General features: G+C 49.2%; 1 protein-coding gene across 3 annotated transcripts in view; it reads left to right on the forward strand.

The window, feature by feature from the left end:
• The window catches only part of LOC142295229 (amine sulfotransferase-like), a 153754-nt gene that overhangs the window by 85136 nt on the left and 40916 nt on the right, over window positions 1-27702 (forward strand). For all 3 annotated transcript variants that reach the window (XM_075338318.1, XM_075338320.1, XM_075338319.1), the window contains 2 exons: window positions 3123-3331; window positions 24374-24500. In XM_075338318.1, coding sequence (XP_075194433.1) covers window positions 3123-3331; window positions 24374-24500 — 336 coding nt within the window. The remainder of the gene's footprint in view (window positions 1-3122; window positions 3332-24373; window positions 24501-27702) is intronic.

Below are 27702 nucleotides of genomic sequence, written 5' to 3' on the forward strand. Positions count from 1 at the left end.
AGACCAGGTCAATGCCACACAGAGTTCTAGCAGCAGACACATCTCTAAAACAACTGTTAAGAGGAGATTTTGTGCAGCAGGCCTTCATGGTAAAATAGCTGTTAGGAAACCACTGCTAAGGACAGGCAACAAGCAGAAGAGACTTGTTTGGGCTAAAGAACACAAGGAATGGACATTAGACCAGTGGAAATCTGTGATTTGGTCTGATGAGTCCAAATTGGAGATTTTTGGATCCAACCACCGTGTCTTTGTGCAACGCAGAAAAGGTGAACGGATGGACTCTACATGCCTGGTTCCCACCGTGAAGCATGGAGGAGAAGGTGTGATGATGTGGGGGTGCTTTGCTGGTGACACTGTTGGGGATTTTTTCAAAATTGAAGGCATACTTAACCAGCATGGCTACCACAGCATCTTGCAGCGGCATGCTATTCCATCCGGTTTGCGTTTAGTTGGACCATCATTTCTTTTTCAACAGGACAATGAAAACAAACACACCTCCAGGTTGTGTAAGGGCTATTTGACTAAGAAGGAGAGTGATGGGGTGCTACGCCAGATGACCTGGCCTCCACAGTCACCAGACCTGAACCTAATTGAGATATTTTCGGGTGAGCTGGACCGCAGAGTTAAGGTAAAAGGGCCAACAAGTGCTAAGTATGGTGCCCCAGCATCTGGTTGCCACAACAGCATTGCCCCTCCAAAGGGTTAATGCTGAGCCTGGAGGTAATTGGGGAAGTCTATTGGCCAGTAGGTACCAACATTCAACACTGTTTCTCCCTCAGGCTAGCAGAGGGAGCTCTAAACCTGGAGTTCCAGGGAGCACTTCCTTAAGCTCTGACCTGAGGGAGGAGTTAGGTAGTCTGTGAGGGAAGTTCAAGGAGAGAGGAGCTGAGTAGAACCGTCTTGTGAGCTAGGGTTTGGAGCTAGGTTAGCTCGACCCAGGAAAGCAGGAGCCGTAGCGAGGCACGTAGAGAAGACGCTAGAGGAGGACGGGTCAGAACCTGTTCACCTCAGGAGAGGACTCAACAAACATCGGACATCGGAGTCTGTGGTTGCCAGGGTGTAAAACCCTTCCCCGGTAGCCGAATCCGAAGGGCAGGAGAGCTGCAGATCTCCTGGCCCCATAAAGAACCCGAAGGTCCAGCTGCATCACAGGGGCCCGGTGTGGACTCCAGCAGAGAAGCACCAGAGAGGGCCTGCGCAGCCTACCACATGGGAAAAGGGACGTACCACAAGTCCCAGCAGAAAGAGGGCCACTGCTAAACCAAGAGTGCAGGGTCCTGTAGAAACAGAGAAGAGCAGGGAGTAGGCCTCATTACTCGACTGGCTAAAGAGATCACCCCAGGTACTTCCAGGCCGACCGGATCGCCCGTACCACCTGTGACGGTCTCCCAGGACTAATCTGTTGCAAATAATTGAAAAGAAGGTAAAGAGACTGTTGTTTGTGTTGGTTCTTTACAGTACCTAATTGGCCCTGCACCACCCCCACCATTGCATAGACTCCTATAAGCACCAACGGTTGCCCCGGGGTACCTCTCCACCTGTGGGGAGCAGAACCATCCCAGCTGCCATTACATCAGCCCCGGAGGCTCTATCTAGCAGCAGCGGCTCCATAGCCGCAATTCACAGGTGGCGTCACGAATATATTTCCACAAACTTTATTATTAATCACCATCCCCAGGAGCCGTCATATTAGTTGACCCCGCCAGGGTCACGGAGCCGGTCCCTGCCACCTCTGACTACCCCCGGACTAGTCCGGCCCGGCACCGGGTGTCCCAGAGCCCTGGGGTGGGCGAGTCACTAAGTATCTCTGGGAACTCCTTCAAGACTGTTGGAAGACCATTTCCGGTAACTACCTCTTTAAACTCATCAAGAGAATGCAATGAGTGTGCAAAGGAGTAATCAAAGCAAAAGGTGGCTACTTTGAAGAACCTAGAATATAAGACATATTTTCAGTTGTTTCACACTTTTTGTATTTTTAAGTATTTCATTCCACATGTGTTAATTCATAGTTTTGATGCCTTCAATGTGAATCTACAATTTTCAGAGTCATGAAAATAAAGAAAACTGTATGTCCAAACTTTTGGTAGGGCCTGTATATATATATATATATATATATATATATATATACAGGACCTACCCCCTGGGACCTGGTGTGTCAGTGCCAGTTCCACCAACACACATCTAAAATCCTAGTTCTCTTCTCCATACTGAGCATAATGGGTTAACCATGTAAGGGGATGGTCGCCATGGGAACGAGTCCCTGGGTATAGCCAGCCTGGTGGGAGTGGTCAGCAGTCAGTTAGAGGAAGTCGAGAGCATATGGAGGAGGTGTGCAGACGTGCCGGAGCCGGGTCCGTGTAACTGTGACACCGGGACCAGAGCACAAACGGGGCACAGGGCCCTAGGTGAAATGTCGAGTTTAAACGGTTTGATAAATACCTGCATGGTGAGGACACCTTCATGCCTTTATGTTCTTCATCGAACCAAATAATCCGGGGGCATCAGCAGTAAACTAGGATCGGGGTTCGGACACTTACCTCCCCGCAGGGTCCGCACTGCCCGCCGTACGAAAAAGGAGACTGTACCCCAAAAGGGACAGTTGGGGTTCCCAAATGCTCCACGCTATGGGGACTCAATCTACAGAGTGTGCCGGGGACAGAGCAACCTGGGTCACTACATTGGCACTGATACTCCTGGGATCGTAACAAGCATACCGAGGGTCCATGTGAGTAGAGACTGTTAAAGTTAACCAGGTGTGGTCTCCATGATTATACACCATACATCTCCCAGGCACAGCCCTACCTGCGGAGGCCCTACCATCTCAGCTGCCACTACCACCATCCCTGGGAGTACCCACATTGAGCAGCGGTTGTTCCCAATCTTTAATCGCAACCCGCAGGTGGCGTCACGAACATTAACTCTTTATCCCCTGCAAATATCCCCTTTTTATTAGGCGTCCCCAGGGCACGGGACTAGGAAATGGCCACCAGAGTAACATTCCCAACTGCAAACTGCCCGGGACCGAGTACACCGTTCCATGGGCGACACATATTCATAGTAAAAGGCTGAGAAATTATTGTTTTACATTTTAAAATGTAATATTAATATATGCTATTCTGCAGGCACTATTTGGACACAGCAAATTCTAAGCCTAATAATGAATGAAGGCCATCGGAACGGGACGGAACAGATTACTAACATTGAAAGAGCACCATCGATTGAGTATAACATTTACAACGTTGACTTCAAAAGCCGTCCATCTCCTCGTCTCTTCTCATCTCATCTTCCTTATTATCTAATGCCAAAAGATCTGAGGTCCAGGATGGGAAAAGTAAATCACATAAGTATTCTTTTATAAGATTTCTCATAATGATTCTGTAATTGATAATTTTGCAAAAAAACAAAAAAAAAAACAAAAAACAAATAACATTAAAATGATGTTCCACAATTTCTATTTCTTTTAGTCACACTTGCCCCCCAGCAAACAGACAGGGCATGCTAAATAATGAAATGGGTATGCATGGAAGAAAACATAGGGCAGGAAACAAAATGCTGAGAGCATATTTTTTTCTTCATAGATGTGTCGCGGGCAGGGGACAGATCACAACCGGGGGGCCACTTGAGGCACTTGGATCTGGGCAGTGGCTGTGGCTCGAGTGGCAGCCAGATCCGGGGCTCGCGCAGCCGTCCGTCGGCCACGAGTGAAAAGGGGGTATTTACAGGGGATTTTGTCTGTGACGCCACTCATGGGTTGCGGTGAGGGATGGTGACACCGCCGCTGCCTTGTATGTGGGTGCCCGGGGCTGATGGAGTGGGGCAGCAAGGTGGGATCCCCTCCACGGGTAAAGGAGGTGTAGTCCCGGGGCCCAGGGTATTGTGAGCAATTGCAAGGAGCAGGAAACTCACCGTTTGGTTGTCGTGGTGCTGGATGAGCTGCTGATGATGTGGATGTTCAGTCACCACACACAGTCTGTATTGTAAACCAAATTGCCAATGGCCGGTCACCTTTGGTGGGTGTCTTTGCGTCCCACACCCAGATATACAGCCAGGGCCCTTTCTGCCACACTCTCTGTCCTGTTTCTTTCTTGTCTGGACTGGTCCGTTTTTATGGCCTCCGGATCGGGTCCCCTCTCTCAGCACCGGTGGGCTACAACCCTGCCCTGGTCGGCCTCAGGTTCCCCACGACCGGATCTCCATGCCTTTGGCCCTCACTGCTACCTAGTCTGGTAGTCCAGGGCTCCAATCCCGACTACCAACCTCTCCAGGGAGCTCCAACTCCCTCCTGTCAGCTCTTCACTGACTACAGCTCAACTGAAACTTAACTCCTCTCTGCACTTCCTAAGCTCTTCTCCATCCCTCCTATTTTCCTGGGGAGGGGGTAGTAGGGCCTGATTGGCTGGTGTATATCTGTGTGGGGACTGTGTTGGTGCCAAGGATTAACTATTTTGTGACTACCTGGTTTGGCCAGTATATATGTCAACAATGAAATTATTTTTCATCCAAATTACATCAGTTTTGTGTGCTTGCGTTGTCTGTTTTCATGGACTTATTGATTTTAAATGGAAAAGACTTTGCAGAAAATTGGACTTCTGAATTGGCCCATTGACTTTCACTCCTTAAAGAAGTTCACCCTCTTTATTTTTCTTACCTAAATGTATGCATTTGGGGCTATAAATAATTTGTGCTATTTGGTTTCATAAAAGAGCCAGGTAAAGTGCCGAGCTTGTCACATCTAAGGGATGCGATAATTCCTGGGCGGCTGCAGGTTGCTATTATTAGGCTTAGTCTATTAAGCATGGACCTCCCCAGTCTGAGAATACCAGCCCCCAGCTGTTGGGTTTTATCTTCGCTGGGTATCAAAAGTGGGGGAGAACGCACATCGTTTTTTTTTTTAACTATTTATTTAAATTATTAAATTCTTATTATTTAAAATCCACATGCAGGTCTTATTTTGATACACAGCCAAGATAAGCACCCAGCTGGGGGCTGTAGCCGTGGGCTTTAGCTGTTCTGGGTACCATAATAGGGGGGACCCTATGCCAATTGTTTTATTTATTCATTTATTTTTATACCACAATACTGACCCGCAGACAGTTGCACTGCTTTCCCCGCTCACCAACCGTCCTGGCACCTGTGATTGGTTGCAGTCAGCTGGCACATTGCTACTTCTTAGGGTGGTGGCGTGTCTCACTGCAACCAATCAGTGGCTGCAGGTGAGTGGGAAAAGCAGTGAATATTCAATGAGGGTTAATTATCAGCTCCATCATGACGGTTCCTCCGTAAGTACAGCGAGTGTGTTCCTATCCCTTGTACCAAGATTTTTAATCTCTGGATTTTGGTCCCCATAGACTTATATGGGGACCAGATTCTGGACTGGAACCAGATTTAAAAAAAAAAAAAAAAAAAAAGAACAGGGACTTGCCGATCCCGGTTATCTGTGAGTCCACTCGTCTCTCTAATTGTTAATGTTGTCTGAATCCTAATCTCTCTGTCAGGGCAGCATCAGTGTTACCTCTCTTTCCATCATTGTCATTAACAGCTAAGCAATGTACAAAACAGCATGAAGGTCAGTTACAATGAGTTGCCCACCACAGTGTTGGAGCGGTTGCCTCTGGGACACTGCGGGGACTTCTCTTTAGGGACCCCTCTGGTCACAGGTATGTCAGGCTGTTTACTTTTGTGTCGTGACGCCACACTCGGTTTTGTGGTCAGGGTGATGGGTGACCACCACTGCAGTTTAACGAGCGTCTGGGGCTGATGGTATCTGCAGCTAGATGGTGTGGCCTCCCGAGAGTGAAACTGGCCCCAGAGACTCGGGTGTATGTGTGTGGAACAACAGGTCACAGAAGAACTCAGTCTCAGTCCAGAAATGTCTTTCAACTGTTTACTCGCTTTCTGGTGGTAGAGTGAGGCAACCCGAGTGATACTGAGATGAACCAGGTGGAACCAGGTATCCTTCAGGCTGGTATAGGGTTGACTGCTGACTCGCCTTCCTAGCACTTCTTGTTTCGGACAACCCCTGACTTAAAGTACTGTGGGATTAAGCCAGGGAAGTTGCAGCTGCCTTTTCTCCCCTTTCTAACCCATTTGCTGGCAGCGTGGACCAAGGAAAAGATGGCTCCAGGCTCGATACTCCTTATGAACCCCCTCGCTGCTGATGCTCGGGCTCTGTGATGGTTGGTGTGGAACCTCTAGTCCCACCACCTGCAGGATTTAGCAGACCACTAAATGGATGTCTGGCTCTAGGGACCTGTTCCCCGTGCGTGCTTCATTATCAGGAGTCCACGTACTCAACTGCCTGTCCTTTCTCTTCTGCAGGAGTCTTTCAGTCTGACTGTGTGGCAATGTAATCCCCCGCCAGCAGCCACTACACGTGCAGGGTCTGACTAGTGTGTTCGCTCTCCTGCGTCTGCAGTTCAGACTCGTCTGCCTCCAGCTCCTGTTCCCTTGACTGCCACTGCAACTACTCATTTCCAGCTTCTCTACCGCATCACTAGCTGAGATGTGGAGGCCACGCCCCCTCCTGGGTCTGCCCAGGGGTCCCCTCTAATGTGTCTGTGAGACCTGGTTACAATGTGCCTGTGCATACACACCCTACTCAGCCTTAGGGATTACCTGTTTGTAATCACCCAGCATGGGTGCAGTACTCAGTGGTGCCTGACCATGTCAGGGGCAACACAACAATACAACCAGCTAGACCGTAAGTCTAATTTAGTGGATAACTTCCCTCACTTAGCAAGCCAGCCGCCTGTTCACTGAAGCGTGGCCCAGTACCGTACTTCTGGATATGAAGCAACGGCCTGGCTCGAGTTTTTGTCTGGATAGAGTATCACAGGGTTCTTTTCCAGGAATCGATATTCAGTCTTCTTCAGAACTTGGTATTCGGTTTTTTTCAGGAATCAGTATTCAGTCTTCTTCAAGAATCGGTTTTTGGTCTTCTACAGGAATCAGTATTTGGCCTTCTTCCCAGCTGTAAGCCTACTCCGCTACTCACACGTCCATCCTGGTATGAATTTAGGGGGTCAACTACGCCCCTTCTCTGCCATTCTGAGCTTTTATATTTAGTAACTGCACCATAACTGTCAACTGAATGGATGTCTCCTCTTATCTGCTCCGTAGGGGAAGTATACTTTGTTCTTCAGTTCCTATTGTTGATATTCTTTCTGCCTTCCTGACTTGGGTCAGCAGATGGGGACATTTACTTGCAGTCACTTGGCTTAAGCACTGCTGCATGTTTTTCTACACTCCTGCATCACCACACACTTGGAGGCTCTAACTCTTCAGGTGAGCAAAAACTCAATACTAAGGCGGGCTTTGCACACTACGACATCGCGGGTGCGATGTCGGTGGGGTCAAATTGTAAGTGACGCACATCCGGCATCGCATGCGACATCGCAGTGTGTAAAGCCTAGATGATACGATTAATGAGCGCAAAAGCGTCGTAATCATATCATCGGTGTAGCGTCGGCGTAATCCATAATTACGCTGATGCGACCGTCCAATGTTGTTCCTCGCTACTGCGGCAGCACATATCGCTGTGTGTGAAGTCGCAGGAGCGAGGAACATCTCCTACAGGCGTCACCGCAGCTTCCGTAGGATATGCGGAAGGAAGGAGGTGGGCGGGATGTTTACATCCCACTCATCTCCGCCCATCCGCTCCTATTGGCCGCCTGCCGTGTGACGTCGCAGTGACGCCGCACAACCCGCCCCCTTAATAAGGAGGCGGGTCACCGGCCAGAGCGACGGTCGCAGGGCAGGTGAGTGCATGTGAAGCCGGTGTAGCGATAATTTTCGCTACGCCAGCTTTCACAAGATATTGTACCTGCGACGGGGGCAGGGACTATCACGTGCGACATCACAGCATCGGCTTGCGATGTCGCAACGTGCAAAGCCCGCCTAAGACCATGGATCCCAAAGGCATAGCAACAACAACACTCCTTTCCTGTGGGATACAAATGAATTGCCTGGACTTGTAGTACAACTGGCTGCCAACCAATGTGAACTTGTCTAGGTTATGCAAAAGTTTGCCGCTCATATGGATGCACTGCCTCAAACTCCTCAGGTCTCTCCACCGCCTCCTCAACATCAGCCACCAATGATCTAGGTAAAAAAACTGTGGATTTTCATGTCTCTTTCCCAAGAGCATTGTCAAAATGACTTCCAAGACCGACTGCACTGGAACCTTTGCAAATCGGTCGGAAGAGATTGTTACAGGCCAAAAAAATCCTGTCTACTTTCACAAGTGCTCTGTTTATATTGTGGTAACTGGGATAATTTTCTTACACACTGTTCCAAACTGAATACAAAACAGGGGAACTTCAGCCCCTACACTAAATAAAAATTACTCGGATTTATTTCCTTTGGTTATTCTGTTTTCACAGGACAAGCATTGATTGATTCTGGACACCAGAGAATTTCATTGGGATTTATCCAAAAACCTTTATCCCCATCTGGTGCAGGATTCTTCTTCTTTAAAAAGATACATGGCACCCTGATACCATGCATAGTCTATCGGGGCATGAATAAAATCACTCTGAAAGATTGTTGTCCATTGCCCCTCATTTCTGAGTTATTCTACAGGATTAAAGGTGCTACCAAGTTCAGTCAGACCTGCATGGTGCTCATAAACTTATCCGCATCAAAGATGGAGATGAATGAAAGACTGCATTCAGCATACACAGCATATATCTGCCATTTCAGATTGTGCAATCCACTGGTTATGTTCTAGCACTTCATGAATAAGATATTTTGCGATGTTCTGCAACAGAATGTCTTAAGGGGGCTTTACACGCAGTGACATCGCTAGCGATGTCGCTGGTGAAACCACCCGCCCCCGTCGTTTGTGCGTCACGGGCAAATTGCTGTCCGTGGCGCACAATATCATTAGGAGCCGTCACACGTACTTACCTGCCTAGCGACGTCGCTGTGGCCGGCTAACCGCCTCCTTTCTAAGGGGGTGGTTCGTGCGGCATCACAGCGGCGTCACTAAGCGGCCGCCCAATAGAAGCGGAGGGACGTAGATGAGTGGCCGTAATATCCCGCCCATCTCTTTCCTTCCTCATTGCCGGCGGCCGCAGGTAAGCTGTAGTTCATCGTTCCCGAGGTGTCACACATAGCAATGTGTGCTGCCGCGGGAACGACGAACAACCTGCGTCCTGCAACAATCAACGATTTTTTGAAAATGAACGACGTGTCAACGATCAACGATAAGGTGAGTATTTTTGATTGTTAACAGAAGGTCGGAGCTGTTGCACGCAATGGCGTCGCTAACGATGCCGGATGTGCGTCACGGAATCCGTGACCCTGGCGATATATCGTCTTAAGTCTATGCAGACGACATCCTAAGCTTCACCGGAAACTTGATCTCTGATCACATTCATAGCCACTCCATTCAAATGAGACTACAACACAATCACCTGTATGCCAAGTTGGAGAAAAGTCTACTTAAGCAACAAAAATTGCGATTCCTCTTCTACATCATCTCTTCTGGTGGCGTTCAAAAGGACCCATATAAAGTTTATGCCATATTAGATTGGCCACATGCAGTCAGGTTAAAGGTTCACTAAAGATTAGAGTTGAGCGAGGTTCGAGGTTCGCCAGTTCGCGGTTCGAGTGATTTTGGGGGGTGTTCTAGATCGAACTAGAACTCGAGCTTTTTGCTAAAAGCTCGACAGTTCGAGTTACGTTCGAGAACGGTTCTATAAGGAAAAGCGTGGCTTTTTACAGCTACAGTGTGCAGGGAGCCATCGCTGGCAGCCTGTGGTAAGCTGGTAACCAAGATAAACATCGGGTATCCAAGCAAAGCGCTTTGGTTAGTAACCCGATGTTTACCCTGGTTACTTGTGCAGGGAGCCAACACTTCCCCGCTCGGCTCTGCCTCCTCCTGCAGTCGGCATGTACACACACACACACACACACACACACTCACACTCACACTCACCTGTCCCCAGCCATGCAGTCCCCGACACTGACGTCCTCAGCGCCACATGGCCCCGCTAGGCTCTTGGCACCCACTTCGCACTCCGCCGCCCGCACACATGGCCCCGCTAGGCTCCGCCCACCTGGCACTCTGCACACATTACCACGCTAGGCTCCGCCCACCTCGCACTCCGCCGCCCGCACACATGGACCCGCTAGGCTCCACCCACCTCACACTCCACAGACATTACCCCACTAGGCTCCGCCTACCTGGCACGCCACACACATTACCCCGCTAGGCTCCGCCCACCTGGCACTCTGCACACATGGCCCCGCTAGGCTCCGCTCACCTGGCACTCTGCACACATTACCACGCTAGGCTCCGCCCACCTCACACTCTGCACACATTACCCCGCTAGGCTCCACCCACTTGGCACTCTGCACACATGGCCATGATAGGCTCCGCCCACCTGACACTCCGCCACCCGCACACATGGACCCCCTAAGCTCCACCCACCTGGCTCTCCGCACACATTACCCCTCTAGGCTCCGCCCACCTGGCACTCTGCACACATTACCACGCTAGGCTCCGCACACCTCACACTCCGCACAGATTACCCCGCTAGGCTCCATCCACCTGGCACTCTGCACACATGGCCGCGATAGGCTCCGCCCACCTGGCACTCCACACACATTACCCCGCTAGGCTCCACCCACTTGGCATTCCACACACACTACCCCGTTAGGCTCCGCTCACCTGGCACTCTGCACACATTACCACGCTAGGCTCCGCCCACCTCGCACTCCGCACACATTACCCCGCTAGGCTCCGCCCACCTGGCACTCTGCACACATGGCCATGATAGGCTCCGCCCACCTGGCACTCCGCACACACTACCCCGCTAGGCTCCGCCCACCTGGCACTCTGCACACATTACCACGCTAGGCTCTGCCCACCTCGCACTCCGCCACCCGCACACATGGACCCGCTAGGCTCCACCCACCTCACACTCCACACACATTACCCCGCTAGGCTCCGCCCACCTCGCACTCCGCACACATTACCCCGCTAGGCTCCGTGCACCTGGCACTCTGCACACATGGCCGCGATAGGCTCCGCCCACCTGGCACTCCACACATTACCCCGCTAGGCTCTGCCCACCTGGCACTCTGCACACATTACCACGCTATGCTCCGCCCACCTCGCACTCCGCCGCCCGCACACATGGACCCGCTAGGCTCCACCCACCTCACACTCCACACACATTACCCCGCTAGGCTCCGCCCACCTGGCACTCCACACACATTACCCTGCTAAGCTCCGCCCACCTGGGACTCTGAACACATGGCTCCGCCCACCTGGCACTCTGCACACATTACCATGCTAGGCTCCGCCCACCTCGCACTCCACACACATTACCCCACTAGGCTCCGTCCACCTGGCACTCTGCACACATGGCCGCGATAGGCTCCGCCCACCTTGCACTCCACACACATTACCCCGCTAGGCTCCACCCACTTGGCACTCCGCACACATTACCCCGCTAGGCTCTGCCCACCTGGCACTCTGCACACATGGCCCTGCTAGGCTCCGCCCACCTGGCACTCTGCACACATTACCACGCTAGGCTCTGCCCACCTCAAACTCCGCACACATTACCCTGCTAGGCTCCGTCCACCTGGCACTCTGCACACATGGCCACGATAGGCTCCACCCACCTGGTACTCCACACACATTACCCCGCTAGGCTACGCCCACCTGGCACTCTGCACACATGGCCCCGCTAGGCTCCGCCTACCTGGCACTCTGCACACATTTCCTCACTAGGCTCCGCCCACCTCGCACTCCGCACGCATTACCCCGCTCGGCTCCTGCGGTGATGAAGTCCTGCTCTCCCGACCTCAGTGCTGACACTGTCTTCCATGGCCACTGCTTCACATCTCTCACTGCGGCCCGGGACTGTCACTAGCGGTGACGTCACGGGCTCTCGCGATACTCGGCTGTGAAGTCAACGGTCATAGAAGTCAGTGACAGGTCTGCTGTCAGCAGTGCAGGAGATCAGCACAGGTAATGTACCTCGCTCCTGACAGCAGCACTTGTCATGCCCTGCAGTAACCTGGGCTGACCTTCTGATGTTACCTCAGGTCACTGCATTACTCTCCCAGTCAATGGGAAACATTCTGTTCTTCATTGACTGGGACAGCGACTATGGTATGGATCGTCATGGTAACCGCTTGGATTACAGCAGACCTGGATTTGTTTTTCTTTCTAATAAATTGGTGATCGAGGGAATGTGTTGGGGAGTGTTTTTTCAAATAAAAATGTGTTTGTCGTCTATTTTTTTTTTAATTACTGACTGGGTTGGTGATGTCGGGTATCTGATAGACGCCTGACCTCACCAACCCCAGGGCTTGATGCCAGGTGACATTACACATCTGGTATTAACCCCATATATTACCCCGTTTGCCACCGCACCAGGGCACGGGATGAGCTGGGGCGAAGCACCAGGATTGTTTCATCTAATGAATGCACCACTTCTGGGGCGGCTGCGGCCTGCTATTTTTAGGCTGGGGAAAGTCCAATAACCATGGACCTCCCTAGTCTGAGAATATCAGACCACAGCTGTCCGCTTTACCTTGGCTGGTGATCCAATTTGGGGGGGACCCTACTTTTTTTTTGTAATTATTAATATTTATAAAATAATTATAAAAAAAGAGCCTGGGGTGACCTCCACATTGGATCCCCAACCACGGTAAAGCTGCCAGCTGTGGTTTTCAGGCTACAGCCATCTGCTTTACCCTAGCTGGCTATCAAAAATGGGGGGACCCATCGTCATTTTTTTAACTATTTTTTAAATAAAAAAAATTAATGGGCTTCCCTGTATTTTGATTGCCAGCCAAGGTAACGCCAGGCAGATGGGGGTGGCAACCCGTAGCCGTCTGCTTTATCTGCGCTGAGAATCAAAAATACCGCGGAGCGCTATGTCATTTTTTTTAAAGATTTATTTTTACAGCACTGTGATGTCCAGCAATCAAAATACAGGGAAGCCCTTTTTGTTTTTAGTTATTTAAATAAATAATTAAAAAAAATATATATGGGCTCCCGCTGCATTTTTTTATTGCTAGCTAAGGATAATCCAAGCAGCTTCTGGCTGCTAACCCCCACTGCTTGGTGTTACCTTCACTGGCAATGGAAAATCAAGGGAAGCATTTTTTTTTTTTCAAAAAAACTACAAAAAAATGACGTGAGCTTCGCCATATTTTTGTATGCTAGCCAGGTACAGCAGGCAGGTACGGCTGCCCCCAACCCCCAGCTGCCTATTTGTACCCGGCTGGGAACCAAAAATATAGGGAAGCCCTGTTTTTACTTAATTCATAAATTTTATGAAATAATTAAAAAAAACAAAACGACGTAGGCTTCGCCCCATTTTTGTGTCCAGCCGGGTACACCTAGGCAGCTGGGGATTGGAATCCGCAGCACAGGTTAGCCCGAGGTTTGTGGGCCCCTCTGCTGCGAATTGCAGTCCGCAGCCGCCCCAGGAAATGGCGCTCTCATAGAAGTGCCATCATCTGGCGCTGTATCCAACTCTTCCAACAGCCCTGAAGCCGGGTGGCTTGCTGGGTAATCATGAGTTAATACTGGCTTTGTTTTACTAGCTAGTATTAAGTCAGAGATTCTTAATGTCAGGCACGTTTTACCTGGCCATTAAGAATCTCCAATAAAGGGTTAAAAAAAACACCACACAGAGAAAAAATACTTTAATAGAAATAAATACACAGACACACTTAGAGACTCCAGCTTTATTACCCCCTGTCACCCCTCCACGATCCTGCTCTTTCGTCTTCTTTCCCCTTCAACACATGCAGCTCTGTCTGCTCCATCAGACAGCACAGCTGCATGGGGAAGACGCTGTGCTCCATGCCGAAATCACTCTGTGAGAGTGACCACAGGCTCCCGGCTGTAAGCGGTGGCACGGGTTGCCATAGCAACGCTGCTCCGATCAGGTGATTCCGGTGCTGCTGCGTGCTGGTAGCGGGACGTCACCGCCACCGCTACCAAGCGCGTTGCTATGGCAATGGTGATCTCCGTTATTGACCGGCTGTGTCAGCCGATCAGGAGCCGGCTTCTGCAGAGGCTGGTAACTACGGTAAACATCGGGTAACCAAGAAGCCCTTTCCTTGGTTACCCGATATTTACCTTCGTTACCAGCGTCCGCCGCTCTCACGCTGTCAGTGCCGGCTCCCTGCACACATAGCCAGACTACACATCGGGTAAAATTACCCCGATGTGCACTCTGGCTAGGAGTGCAGGGAGCCAGCGCTAAGCGGTGTGAGCTGGTAACCAAGGTAAATATCGGGTTGGTTACCCGATATTTACCTTAGTTACCAAGCGCAGCATCGCTTCCACGCGTCGCTGCTGGCTGGGGGCTGGTCACTGGTTGCTGGTGAGATCTGCCTGTTTGACAGCTCACCAGCAACCCGTGTAGCGATGCTCCAGCGATCCCTGCCAGGTCAGGTTGCTGGTGGGATCACTGGAGCGTCACTTATTGTGACAATACCTTAAGGGAACGGGGAAGCAGAGCGGGGAGTCGACCGTGTGCTAGAGCATGTCGCCGGTAAACAGCGATACACAAACGTGCACCGTGTAACAGAGAGATGCAATGACAGGTCCTAGCATGACGCGTCATAGTCATGTGACTAGTCTGTAGCCAATGAAATAAAAGACACGTGACTGGTCACATGGCTATTTTGACATCATGATAGGTCCTGCATCACTGCTGGTGTTCCCAGAGGACGCAGCGATTACCGATGGAAAAGCTGCAGGAGACAGTGTGCAGGACACATCCCGGGGACAGGTAAGTGTTATTTCAATGTTTATTAACTGTATGTGTACATTTATAATGTGTTTTTATGTGTTTGTGATTGCCTCCCATTGTTCCCTATGGGGTTCGAGTGGTTCGCCGAACCGAACTCGAACCAGACCTCCATTCGGCGAGCCGAACTGTGGCCAGTTCGCTCATCTCTACTAAAATTTCTTAGCTTTGCTAATTATTACTTTCAGTTTATTAAAAACTAATCTCAAGTGGTTGCTCTGAATATGGCCCTAACTTGGAAGAACGCTAATTCTAATTCCCGGAATTGTCAGAGTCTGATCCTCGAGCTTTTTAAGAACCCAAGTATCGTTTTTCTACTGCTTCATTCCTACACCATCCGGTGTGAACAGACTATTCTTCCTTAAAATGGTTGCTTCTGCTATTGGTCTAGGTGCAGTTCTCTCACAAAATTCCTCTAGAGCAAGAAATTATCCCTGAGGATTCTTTTCAAAAACATTTTCTCCAGCATGGCAGAATTATTCCATTGGTGACTGTGAACTCTAAAGCCTGCTTTACACCTTACAATTAAGCATACGATATCGTATGCAATGTGACCCGCCCCCATCGTATGTGCGGCATGTTCAATTTGTTGACCGTGTCGCACAAACGATTATTTGCCGTCACACGTACTTACCTACCATACGACCTTGCTGTGGGCAGCGAACATCCACTTCCTGGAGTGGGAGGGACGTTCGGTGTCACAGCGACGTCACACAGCAGCCGGCCAATAGAAGCGGAGGGGCAGAGATGAGCGGGACGTAAACATCCCGCCCTCCTCTTTCCTTCCGCATAGCCACGGGAGCCGCGGGATGCAGGTAAGCTGTAGTTCATCGTTCCCGGAATGTCACACACTGCGATGTGTGCTGCCTCGGGAACATTGAAGAATCCGACATTCAATTTTTAGGTTTTGAACGACGTGTATGCGATCAATGTTTATTCGTTCAATCGCAATCGCACGTAGGTTTCACACACTACAATATCACTAACGATGCTGGATATGCGTCACTTACGACGTGACCCCGCCGACACATCGTTAGATATATTGTAGCGTGTAAAGCCTGCTTTAGCCATTAAACTGGGCCTTAAGGAATAGCAACATCTTCTTGAAGGAGCTACATTCCCAGTGACTATCTACTGTATACTGACCACTAAAACCTAGAGTATCTTCAGTCTGCTCATAGGTTGAATCCCTGCCAAGCTTGATGGTTGCTCTTTTTCCTAAGATTTCATTTAATCCTCACTTATTACCCAGCTAAGAAAAACCACAGGCTGAGGTCCTTTGATCCATCTGACACTGCTGATGATCTGCCTTCATATGTAATTGAAACTTAAAGTATTATTACTGCGATCTCTTCTTCCTCCATTTCACCACCTAAGGCCTCCGACACACTCACGTGAAAATCATGCACATGCCGAGAGACACGTATTTCCCCTGTGTGTTGCGTGCAGGTAAGTACGTGTCTCTGGTATGTGCGGGCCACGTGTGTTCTCCGCCTGCTATCCGTGATAACATGCGGAGAACAGGTTATTTACATACTCACGTGGTCCTTCCTGCTGTCCGTGGTGCTGATCTTCGGTCTCCAGCCCTCCCGTCTCCCCGCTGCTGCTGCTTCCGGCTGCAGTGAAGTGAATATTAAATGAGAATAATGAGCGGCGGTCGGCAGCAAGTGACAGCAGCGGCAGAGACAGGAGGGCTTGAGAAGGTAAGTTAAGGTTTTTTTTTCTCTGACACATGTGTTTTCTCCGGCGCGTGTCACACGGGACCGCATCCACACTACACCCGTGTGGTACGGGTGCGGGCCGTGTGACACCTGTGCTGCCGGAGAAAACACTGACATGTCAGCGTGTAGATAAACGCACACACGTACAAACGCACACGGAGACACGTTCCGTGTGGTTTTACGTGTGTGTGCCTGCTACAATAGGGTAGCATTGCTGAACGTGTCTCCTTGCCGCCGGTACGTGCAAAAAATGGCAAACACGTACCGGCGGCACGGATGTGTGTCGGAGGCCTAAGGGACGTTCTCTGGTTTCAAAAGCACTCTGCGAGAAATATTCCACTGAACTTCTTTCCCATTACCAAAATAAAGGCAAGTTGTCATAAAGTTTGTAACAACCCTTCAGTTCCCTGTGCACAGTTCACACCCTCTCGTCAAGTCTTTCTTGGTCCTCTTCAGCCTCTTCCAATTCCACAAGATTGTTGGTCTGTAATCTTTATGGATTTTGTTACTAATATTCCTGAAGCACAGGGGTTCACTACTAAATGGATTATAGTGGACTAATTCGCAAAAATGTCTCATTTTGTGCCCTTGCCTGGTCTTCCATTTGCTCAAGAGCTTTTTAAAGAAACTTTCTGGTTCCATGGTCTTCCAGCTCATATTGTCTTTTATTGTAGTGTGCAATTTGTTTCCACATTCTGGAGGGTGTTCTGCAAGAACAAAAAATTGTACCTGGACTGCTCCTCAGTCTATTGCCCCCAAAGTAATGGCCAGTCCAATCCATAGAACAGTATTTATAAATTTTCTCAAACTCCCACCAAGATAATAGGCTAGAACTGCGCCCTTGGGCCTATTTCACTCATAACAGTTGTATTTCAGAATCTTCTGGGAAATTGGTCACAAACCTCATCTACCGCTATTCCAGATAAAAGCCTACTTCCTGCTGTGAACAGTATCAGGACATCCACAACAGCTGAACTGAGGTATAAGATAATATAGCTGCAGCCAATTCCAAATTATTGAGCAAATAAACCCGGTCACCTTCCGTCTTAAACTACCCCCTACTCTGAAATTCCCTAATGCCTTTCATGTTTCTCGACTATGTCTACTGGTCCTCAATTGATTCTCTCCTATTGTCAAGTCTGCATCGCTTCTGCTTCTAATCCAGATGCAGAGTATAAAATCAACCAAATTCTGGACTGTAAGGGGGGCTTTACACGTTGCGACATCGCTACCGATATATCGTCGGGGTCACGTCGTTAGTGATGCCCATCCGGCGCCGGTAGCAACATCGCAATGTGTAAATCCTAGGTGCGACGATGAACGAGCACAGAAGCGTACAATATCGCTGATCTGTGTAACGTCGTTCATTTCCATAATGTTGGTTCGACCGCAGGTACGATGTTATTTGTCATTTCTGCAGCTCCACACCTCACTGTGTGTAAACCCGCAGGAGCGACAAACATCTCCTTACCTGCATCCCACCGGCAATGCGGAAGGAAGAATGTGGGAGGGATGTTATGTCCCGCTCATCTCCGCCCCTCCTCTTCTATTGGCTGGCGGATTAGTGACGTCGCTGTGACGCCAAACGCACCTCCCCCTTGAAAGAGGGATTGTTCGGCAGTCACAACGACGTCGCCGACCAGGTATGTGCATGTGAAGCAGCCGTAGCGAAAATGTTCGCTACGGCAGCAATCACCACATATCACATGTGCGACGGGGGCGGGTGCTATCGCGCTGGACATCGCTAGCAATTGCTATCGATGTCGCAATGTGTAAAGCCCGCCTTAGAAGGTTCATGGTAATCTCTCCTACTTGATAGACTGAATAATAATAATATAAAATTTATTCACTTATATAGTGTTATTAATTCAACAGTGCTTTACATACATTGGCAACACTGTCCCTATTGGGGCTCACAATCTCAATTCCCTATCAGTATGTTTTTTGGAGTGAAAAGTATATACTCCCGAGGAAAGATGTTAAGTGCGAAAAAAGGACATACTCAACTCTTGCGCAAAAATTTGAATGCTAAGCAACTGCTTTTGTCTTTTACGGACTCATCTGGGAGGGGCAGTTAGAGGGGTGGGGGGTAATGTTTCACATCTGTCTCAAATACAAGGCTTTTCTCCCCTCACACTAGTCCACTGAACTTTGTTGTGCTCTCCATCAGGCTTTGCAGATGGCACAGCGTGTTTCCAAGTGGTTTTATATATATATATATATATACATATATACATATATATATATATATATATATATATATATATATATATATATATAAAAATATACACACATCTTATATATATATATATATATATATATATATATATATATGTGGCGCCCCTGACCTAGTCAGGCACCACTGAGTACTGCACCCATGCTGGGGACAGTACAATACAGGTAATCCAGAAGGCTGACTGGGGTGTGGAACACAGGCGCATAGTGACCAGGTCTCACACATGTACCCATGAGAGGACCCCTGGGGATCCCAGGAGGGGGCAAGCCTTCACCTTCACTGGAATAGTGGAGGGGGTAGAGCCTCCATCTCCTCTCAAGGGGTGTGGTGGAGAGTCTGGTGGCTAGGTGGCGTAGGCAAGAACAGGAGAGGAGGGGCAGTGAGTCAGTTAGAGCAGAGAACTCCATAGGGCTCAGTGAGGAGCAGACCTGTGGGGCTGTTGCTGTCTAACAGCGCCCGCGCAGTGGCTACAGACGGGGGAGAACGGTCAACTAGGAGTGCTGCCTGAAAGCCAGCTTCAGCTAGAGAGTGCACGGAGTGGGAAGTAAGGAGACTGCTAGGGAGCACCAGGCCCAACCGGGCGGCAGATCCCGAAGCGAGGATAGATTCACCTTTCCCTGCTAAACCTGCCGGTGTGGGGCTCCTAAAGCCCACACCACAACACTACAAAAGCCGCAGCCACGTAACCGCAAGTTTGGGCCCATAGGTCATAGGAGGCAAGAGGCTGGAGTGGCCTGGTCCGGGGAACAAGCACACGGCGAAACAAGAAGGGGAGAGAGGCTTGGAGCATCTTCCCTGGGTGACCCCCATAGGGACTCAAAGTCGGGGTTACCCCAAACCACCAAGGGCTAAGGAAGGCGAGTCAGTAGTCACCCTCATAAAGTCAGCCTGAAGGATACCTGGTTCCACCTGGTTCGTCCCAGCTACGCCCGGGCTACTCACCCTGCCATCAAATGTGAGTAAAGCCCTTGAAAGACATTCCTGCCTGTGTGGTTATTCTGCGACTTGTGGTACTACAAACCTACACAGGGCCCTGGGGCTTGCCTCACTCTCAGGAGGCTACTACATCTAACTGCACACACCATCAGCCCCAGGCGACCCTCAACCTGCAGTGGCGGTCCCTACTGGCCGCAATACTGAGAGTGGCGTCACGATCAAACAAGAAGATTTCCTACCAGTGACGGAGATCCAGCAACGTGGAGTCCCTGAAGGTAATGCACCGACACCGACACTGCACCTGTGGGGCTTCACATCTGGCGTCACGAACAGGATAAGGACTAGACCTGTTCAGACAGGTGACCATGTGCCTAGGCGGTCCGCTTGAAAAATTGGAAGCGCCGCCATATTGCCACCATGAAAAGCGCGCTGAAAAACAACAGCAGCCCGCGCTGGAAGAAGTTACCGCCCACGAAGAGGCGTGGCTACCCAGAGATCCCCTGCAGAGTTCTGACCTTGCCAGCTATGAAAGCGGAAGCGTCCAGAGACGGCGGAGCAGAAGAGAAGCCAGTAGCGTGCTGGAGGAAATGGAGTCCAGACGCGGATACCCAGAGCCAGGCTCTGCTGCCTGGTGGTGCCGGGAGCTTGCCATCTTCTGCGACCGGCTGGAGGCCGGGATTGTGCGACAGCTCAGGGAAGAACACACGGAGCTCCTGGAGATGGCTGCGGCGGTGCGGACCTACGAGGAGGGAGCCGCGCGACGCATGTCAGACCGAGCGGCGATGACGCAGACCCCGATGCAGCCACAGATGGGTGAGTCGAGTGATGCCCCGGCCAGCACAAGTGCCCCGACCCCTGCTGCCACGCCCGCGGTCCCGGAAGAGGCGCCCGGCGCGGCGCCACCGAACCAGGCCGCAGCCACGCTAGATGCGGCCCGCCAAGCCCAGGCCGCTGCAGCGATGCCCCGCCTGTCCCGCAGGGCTCCGACCACCACGGCAGTGCTCATCCGTGCCGCAGGTGTGACACTGACCCAGGCTGCCACCCTGCTGAGCCCAGTCCGCCAAGACCCCACCGCAGCAGCGACGCTCGTCCGCGCCGCAAGTGAGATGCTGAACCAGGCCGCAGCCCCGCCGGGTGCGGCCCGCCAAGCTCCGATCACTGCAGCGACGCCCGGCTCAGCCTGCACAGAGCCCCCTGCAACAGCGACACTGATCCAGGCCGCCGCCATGCCAGGCGCGGCCCGCCAAGACCAGGCCGCCGCCATGCCAGGCGCGGCCCGCCAAGACCAGGCCGCCGCCATACAGGGCGCGGCCCGCCAAGACCAGGCCGCCGCCATACAGGGCGCGGCCCGCCAAGAAGAGAAGACTACCTCACTATTTTCCCCGGCCTGCAAGGCCAGAGCAGACACCGCTCCCCAGCTCAAAGAGGTCCCTGCCGGAAAGCCCACGCTGGGGGAGGACCCCGAATACTGGCGGCTGAAGGCTGACATGGAGGCCAAGTTTCCACAATGGTTGGTGGACCGGTACATGCTCCCTCCGCATACCCCCAAGAGAATTCCAGCAACCCCTGCAGCCGCGCCGGAGAGTCCACCGCCCAGACCAGCTGAAGAGAGCCCATCCCCAGCACTGCCACCAACGGAGTGCAGCGAAGAACTAAGGGGGAGAGGAGGCCAGGAAGCTGAGGAGCTGACTCCAGTGCCAACCGCAGCAGACCCCTACCCAGAGCCGGAGATGCTGCCCTATTCCCGCTGGGAGGAGGAAGACTTGACACCGTCTGCAGACGAAGATCAGCCCAAAGACCTCACCTGGAAGCCCACAGGCATGAATCTAGCCCGCAAGACACGGCGCAGCAGAACACAGGTTGCTCCAGCACCACAATCCCCAGAGCAGAGGGAAGTCACGGTCAGAGACCTGGAGGAGAAAAGGTGCCTAAGAAGGTCCAAAGCCCAGGCCAGAGGACCCCTGTGTCATGGCGTAGTGGAAGATTTCAATCTGAGAAGTGGTTATGGATTCATTGTAGCCCCTGGCATCAAGGAGGGGATATTTGTAAATCGGAGAGATGTTCAAGCCCACCTGCCCAGAGGACATTCAGGCAGAAATTTGAAAGTTGGGGACTTAGTACAGTTCACCTTGCATCAAGGAGAAAGGGGCTACTATGCCTTAGACGTAGCACCATGTCCAAGACAAGAAAGACAAGAAAGACAAGAAAGACAAGAAAGACAAGAAAGACAAGAAAGACAAGAAAGAAAAGACAGAGATAAAGAACCAGATGTAGAAACAGATGAAGACCAAGAAAGGAAAGATAAAGATCCTACAGATGAAACAACCACAGACAAAGATCCTACAGATGAAACAACCACGGACGACGACGGAGAGCAAGAAAGTCACAGGTGCCGGTGCCCTACATGCCCACGCCCTGGTGAAATGGAGGAGTAAAAGTAAAGTAAAGTAAGAAGAGAAGTTAAAGTTTTGACAAGTTTTGTTTGCAACGTTTAAGAAATGCGCCCACAAAAACTATTGTGAGAAATAAACTTTAAGGCTATGAACTTGCTATAGCCACAAACTCTCGCAGTGTAAATAGTTACACCAGTGGCACCACCACCAGGGCCAGCCTGTTTAGGGGCTTGGCTCGTCTGCAACCAGGGGGGCCCGTCCGTAGAAAAGGGCCTTGGCTCACCTGCGACCAGAGAGCACGCCTGTTTATGGGGCCTTGGCTCACCACCACAAAGAGGGTACCTGGTCAGCACCAACTGTGGAGGCCGCCTCTGCATCCTGCCAGAAGAGGCTGACGGCGCGGATCCACCAGGCCAGGTATACCCTGAAACCACCAGCCCATGTAAGCCGCCTCTACATCCTGCCAGAAGTGGCTGAAGTCGCGGCCAACGGGAGAGGAAGATTGGAGGAAAGGTCTGGGGAAACGGATGGCCCAGACCTGGTTACCAACAGGACCGGTGACCTGCCTCCTGAGAGGGTTTTGGGTGGGTTAACGGACTTGTGGGTGGAGGGTGGTGATGTCTGATACCTGGTGCTTTTAAATGTTTTTACATGTTTTAATGTTTTATGCATTTTAAAATGTTGTCTTGCAGCCCGAGGACGTGCTGGTGATAACTAAGGGGGAATGTGGCGCCCCTGACCTAGTCAGGCACCACTGAGTACTGCACCCATGCTGGGGACAGTACAATACAGGTAATCCAGAAGGCTGACTGGGGTGTGGAACACAGGCGCATAGTGACCAGGTCTCACACATGTACCCATGAGAGGACCCCTGGGGATCCCAGGAGGGGGCAAGCCTTCACCTTCACTGGAATAGTGGAGGGGGTAGAGCCTCCATCTCCTCTCAAGGGGTGTGGTGGAGAGTCTGGTGGCTAGGTGGCGTAGGCAAGAACAGGAGAGGAGGGGCAGTGAGTCAGTTAGAGCAGAGAACTCCATAGGGCTCAGTGAGGAGCAGACCTGTGGGGCTGTTGCTGTCTAACAGCGCCCGCGCAGTGGCTACAGACGGGGGAGAACGGTCAACTAGGAGTGCTGCCTGAAAGCCAGCTTCAGCTAGAGAGTGCACGGAGTGGGAAGTAAGGAGACTGCTAGGGAGCACCAGGCCCAACCGGGCGGCAGATCCCGAAGCGAGGATAGATTCACCTTTCCCTGCTAAACCTGCCGGTGTGGGGCTCCTAAAGCCCACACCACAACACTACAAAAGCCGCAGCCACGTAACCGCAAGTTTGGGCCCATAGGTCATAGGAGGCAAGAGGCTGGAGTGGCCTGGTCCGGGGAACAAGCACACGGCGAAACAAGAAGGGGAGAGAGGCTTGGAGCATCTTCCCTGGGTGACCCCCATAGAGACTCAAAGTCGGGGTTACCCCAAACCACCAAGGGCTAAGGAAGGCGAGTCAGTAGTCACCCTCATAAAGTCAGCCTGAAGGATACCTGGTTCCACCTGGTTCGTCCCAGCTACGCCCGGGCTACTCACCCTGCCATCAAATGTGAGTAAAGCCCTTGAAAGACATTCCTGCCTGTGTGGTTATTCTGCGACTTGTGGTACTACAAACCTACACAGGGCCCTGGGGCTTGCCTCACTCTCAGGAGGCTACTACATCTAACTGCACACACCATCAGCCCCAGGCGACCCTCAACCTGCAGTGGCGGTCCCTACTGGCCGCAATACTGAGAGTGGCGTCACGATCAAACAAGAAGATTTCCTACCAGTGACGGAGATCCAGCAACGTGGAGTCCCTGAAGGTAATGCACCGACACCGACACTGCACCTGTGGGGCTTCACATATATATATATATATATATATATATAAAAAGCACACCAAGACACATAACTATGTCTTGGAATTAATACTGTTAGTTTTCCTGTGTCCTGTTTGCCTGTGGCCTCCAGTGCTTGTGCTACCTGCTTCCCGGTCTCCTGCCTATCTGCAGTCGCCAGTGCTTCTACTACCTGTTTCCTGGTTTTCTGCCTACCTGCAGCCTCCAGTGCTTCTGCTACCTGCTTCCTGGTCTTTTGTCTATCTGCAGCCTCCAGTACTTCTACTACCCATTTCCCGCATGCCTCATCTGCCTGCTGCACTGTCGCTCCTGGGCCCATCTGGAACTTGGCCTTGGAGGATCCACTTCACGAAGTATGGCAAAACAACAAATAAGCACATTGAATCAAGAGTTCAGATTTATTCTTTTTTTTGTTTCCAGATTATATCTGTGAGCCGAAACCCAAAAGATGTCCTTGTGTCCTTCTACCACTTTTACAAGATGAATCCAAGGATAACATGTAAAATAAATTGGGAAATATTCATAGACCTCTTCATATCAGGGAAAGGTAATATAGAAGCATGCAAGGAATATTTTTTTATGACTATAAGCAAGGCAATGGTAGTATTTTTTTAAGTTTTAAAATAATTTAGCCTTTATACCTGCAAAATGAGCACTAACACTAAAGTGTTCTGTAAGTAAACTTAAGGCCACTTTTACTTCTGTGACGCAGCTTACATTTATATAGGAAAATGCTTTACTGGATCAATTGTTCAGATACCAACGACACAGGAGGGAAAATGTTTACTTATAACGATCCGTTGGAGTTTTATTGTGGTACCCAAGAATAGTGCTACATGCATCACTGAAGTATTAGTCAAATCTTATTGACTTTAGAATAGTAGTGTTGAATAGAACTGCAAATGAAAAGAACCATACGCAGCTAAAATATTTAATATGACAGTTGTCCTTGGAATATTTCTTATCATAATCCGGAAATAAACTAAACAGCTATTTAGATAAGTAATTACCAATAAGTTGCCTCAATCTGTTAAGGCTGCTTTACACGCAGCGATACCTGAGTCCAGAACAAGGAACGATATTTGGGAAATAAATGACGTGTCAACAATCAACGATTTGGTGAGTATTTTACATCGTTAGCAGTCGCTCGTATGTGTTACACGCAACGACGTCGCTAACGAGGCCGGATGTGCGTCACGAATTCCGTGACCCCAACGACATCTCATTAGTGATGTTGTTGCGTGTAAAGCCCTCTTTACTATTACTATTTAGTATTATTATAATGACTATAATTTTCTTTATATATAACACCTCATTAAGAAATAGTTGTAATATATTATGATAAACATTTCCATTTTGTGCTATGTCATAAGGATCATCTTAAGGACCAGGCACTTGATTTCAGATTGCAGGGAACGTGTCCTCAGAACATGACATACTGTATAATTGAAGCTTTCAAGTTGAACATATTTTTTAATTATTTTAAAATATTTACTTTATTCTATTTTTGCACTTTTTATGTTTAAATACCATCCCCTGGACATCAGTAAGCATATTCTTTTATCCCCTATGGTCATGCAGCTGCTGGAAAATATATCTCTAAATGATGGTAGCATCTTCATAATAATGTACAGAATTAAAAAAAAAAAAAACAGAATAGAAAACAGACTATAAAAATAGCATGGAATATGCTGCATATCAGTATATATAATTTTAAATAGTGAATAATAAGTCCTATAAAGTTATAGACTCAGAAAAGTATAATATATAAATCAAACTTTATACAACACATACATAAACAAAAATTTTAAAATGGGGTAGATAATGGTATATCACAGACATAGAACACATGGAAATTACATAAAATACAATGGCTGTAAATAGATGTTGTCAAATAGCATCTAAATGCTTCGCCGCTATGATTTGTCACACGTAGTTTTGCTCAAAACTCGCTGAATGTCATGGCGGCATCAGAGGCTGTTCACACTACATATTCTGACACTCCACAGTATTGTTTTTCTGTTTTTTCTGAGTTAAACAGGTAGATTCAGGTGTCAACTAGTTGTGTGCTCATTCACGGTCAGGCTAGCAAGAGTTAAACTCTGCTAGCCTGCTGATTACCTCTGGGATCACATGTTGTAACCCTATCCCATTTACTCCCTACTTTTTTAAGATGGTCTGGTCTGTGTGGTGTTGTGTTTTGGTTTCCCCTGTTTGTCTGTCTCTGTTGATTTTATCACACTCCTGTCCCGGCCCTTCCCTGGTGTAGGGAGGGAGGGGGGATAAGATCTGAGCTGGTAAGGAGCAGGGTAAGGTTGGCGGCTCAGCCATGCTCACCTTCAGAGGTAACTCTAAGATAAGGGATAGCTATGGCCCCCCTAGTATGAGGGCCAATCTAGGGGCCCTGGTCCCCTGCTCTGCCTATTCATCGTGACATGACTAGACCACAAATAGAAATTATAAATATATTTGTTATTACTACTAACCAATGAAGTGTATATCAATCATTTGATGCATAAATTGCATAAACACTCAATGCACTTGAATATTCTATTGCCACCAGATCAAATAATAAACAAGACTAATAAAGGGGGATCAAGCTATACTAAAATAGTGTATCTTATAGTTGTGATGGATAAGAACATTTAGAACAAGTGTTCATAACATTTTTAAGATCTTTTAGAATCACAGCAAAATATGAAGAAGAATAAAGTGATAGTGCTATAAACATTTACTGTTAGATACAGGCATGAGTCTTATTTCATGAAAATTGAAAAATCTCTCGCAATAGAGGAATAGTCACATAATATACATACAATTATCAAATCATGTGAATGCAGCAGCACTCCCTGACGCAACAGAAGAGGTCTAAACAGAGATATACTTTTCTGAGTCTATAGATTTATAGGACTTGTGTTTACTAAAGGGACTCTTTACAATATATGGGCCACAATTGTTCTATGTACGCACATTGCAGTTTTGTTTCTTCAGCAAAAAACGCACCTCTGGCCGAAAAAAATCATCAAAAAATGCATGCATTTTTGCCGTGCTTTGGTGCGTTTTTGCCCATACGATTTTGCCCATGCGTTTTTGCTGCTTTTCAGTATTTTTGTCCATGCAGTTTTTCACTATATTCAATGGAAAAAAAGCAGGGGAAAACGCAATAAAATTGACATGCTGCTTCTTTTTTCTGCACCCGAAACTGCAGTAAAAAAAGAATCAATATGCACACAGCCTTTCTGAATTCTCATAGACTTTGCTGTGGAAGGAAATGCATGCAGTTTAGGGCAACAAACTGCACCAAAAATGCATCAAAAACTGCACTGTGTGCACAGAGCCTTAGAGAATAAAATAGATGACACTTTCCTTTTAAATAGAATATCTCACCAAGATTTTAGCACACTATCTGAGATCAGCATTATGTAGAGACCGAGACCCTGATATTAGTGATGTGTCATTTTCTAGGCTACTTGCTGTAGTTTTGACAAATCAATATTTTATCATCAAGAGATTACACTATGTAACATGATTTTTGTTCCCAGGGAATAAATGTCATTCTTAATTGGTTATATCATAAAAACATGGAAAAAATGTACTAGCCTGCAAAAACTTTGATTTTTTTGGTCAAGACACTGAAAAGTTGAAATTGGAATTCAGTCTTAAGGAAAATTACAAATGTTTGGGTTAAAGTTCATAATGAAAACGAAATACAATATATTTCAAAACATTAGCATATTTGAATCAAAATG

Source organism: Anomaloglossus baeobatrachus, chromosome 3, assembly GCF_048569485.1.
Source record: "Anomaloglossus baeobatrachus isolate aAnoBae1 chromosome 3, aAnoBae1.hap1, whole genome shotgun sequence".
Classification (NCBI taxonomy): domain Eukaryota; kingdom Metazoa; phylum Chordata; class Amphibia; order Anura; family Aromobatidae; genus Anomaloglossus; species Anomaloglossus baeobatrachus.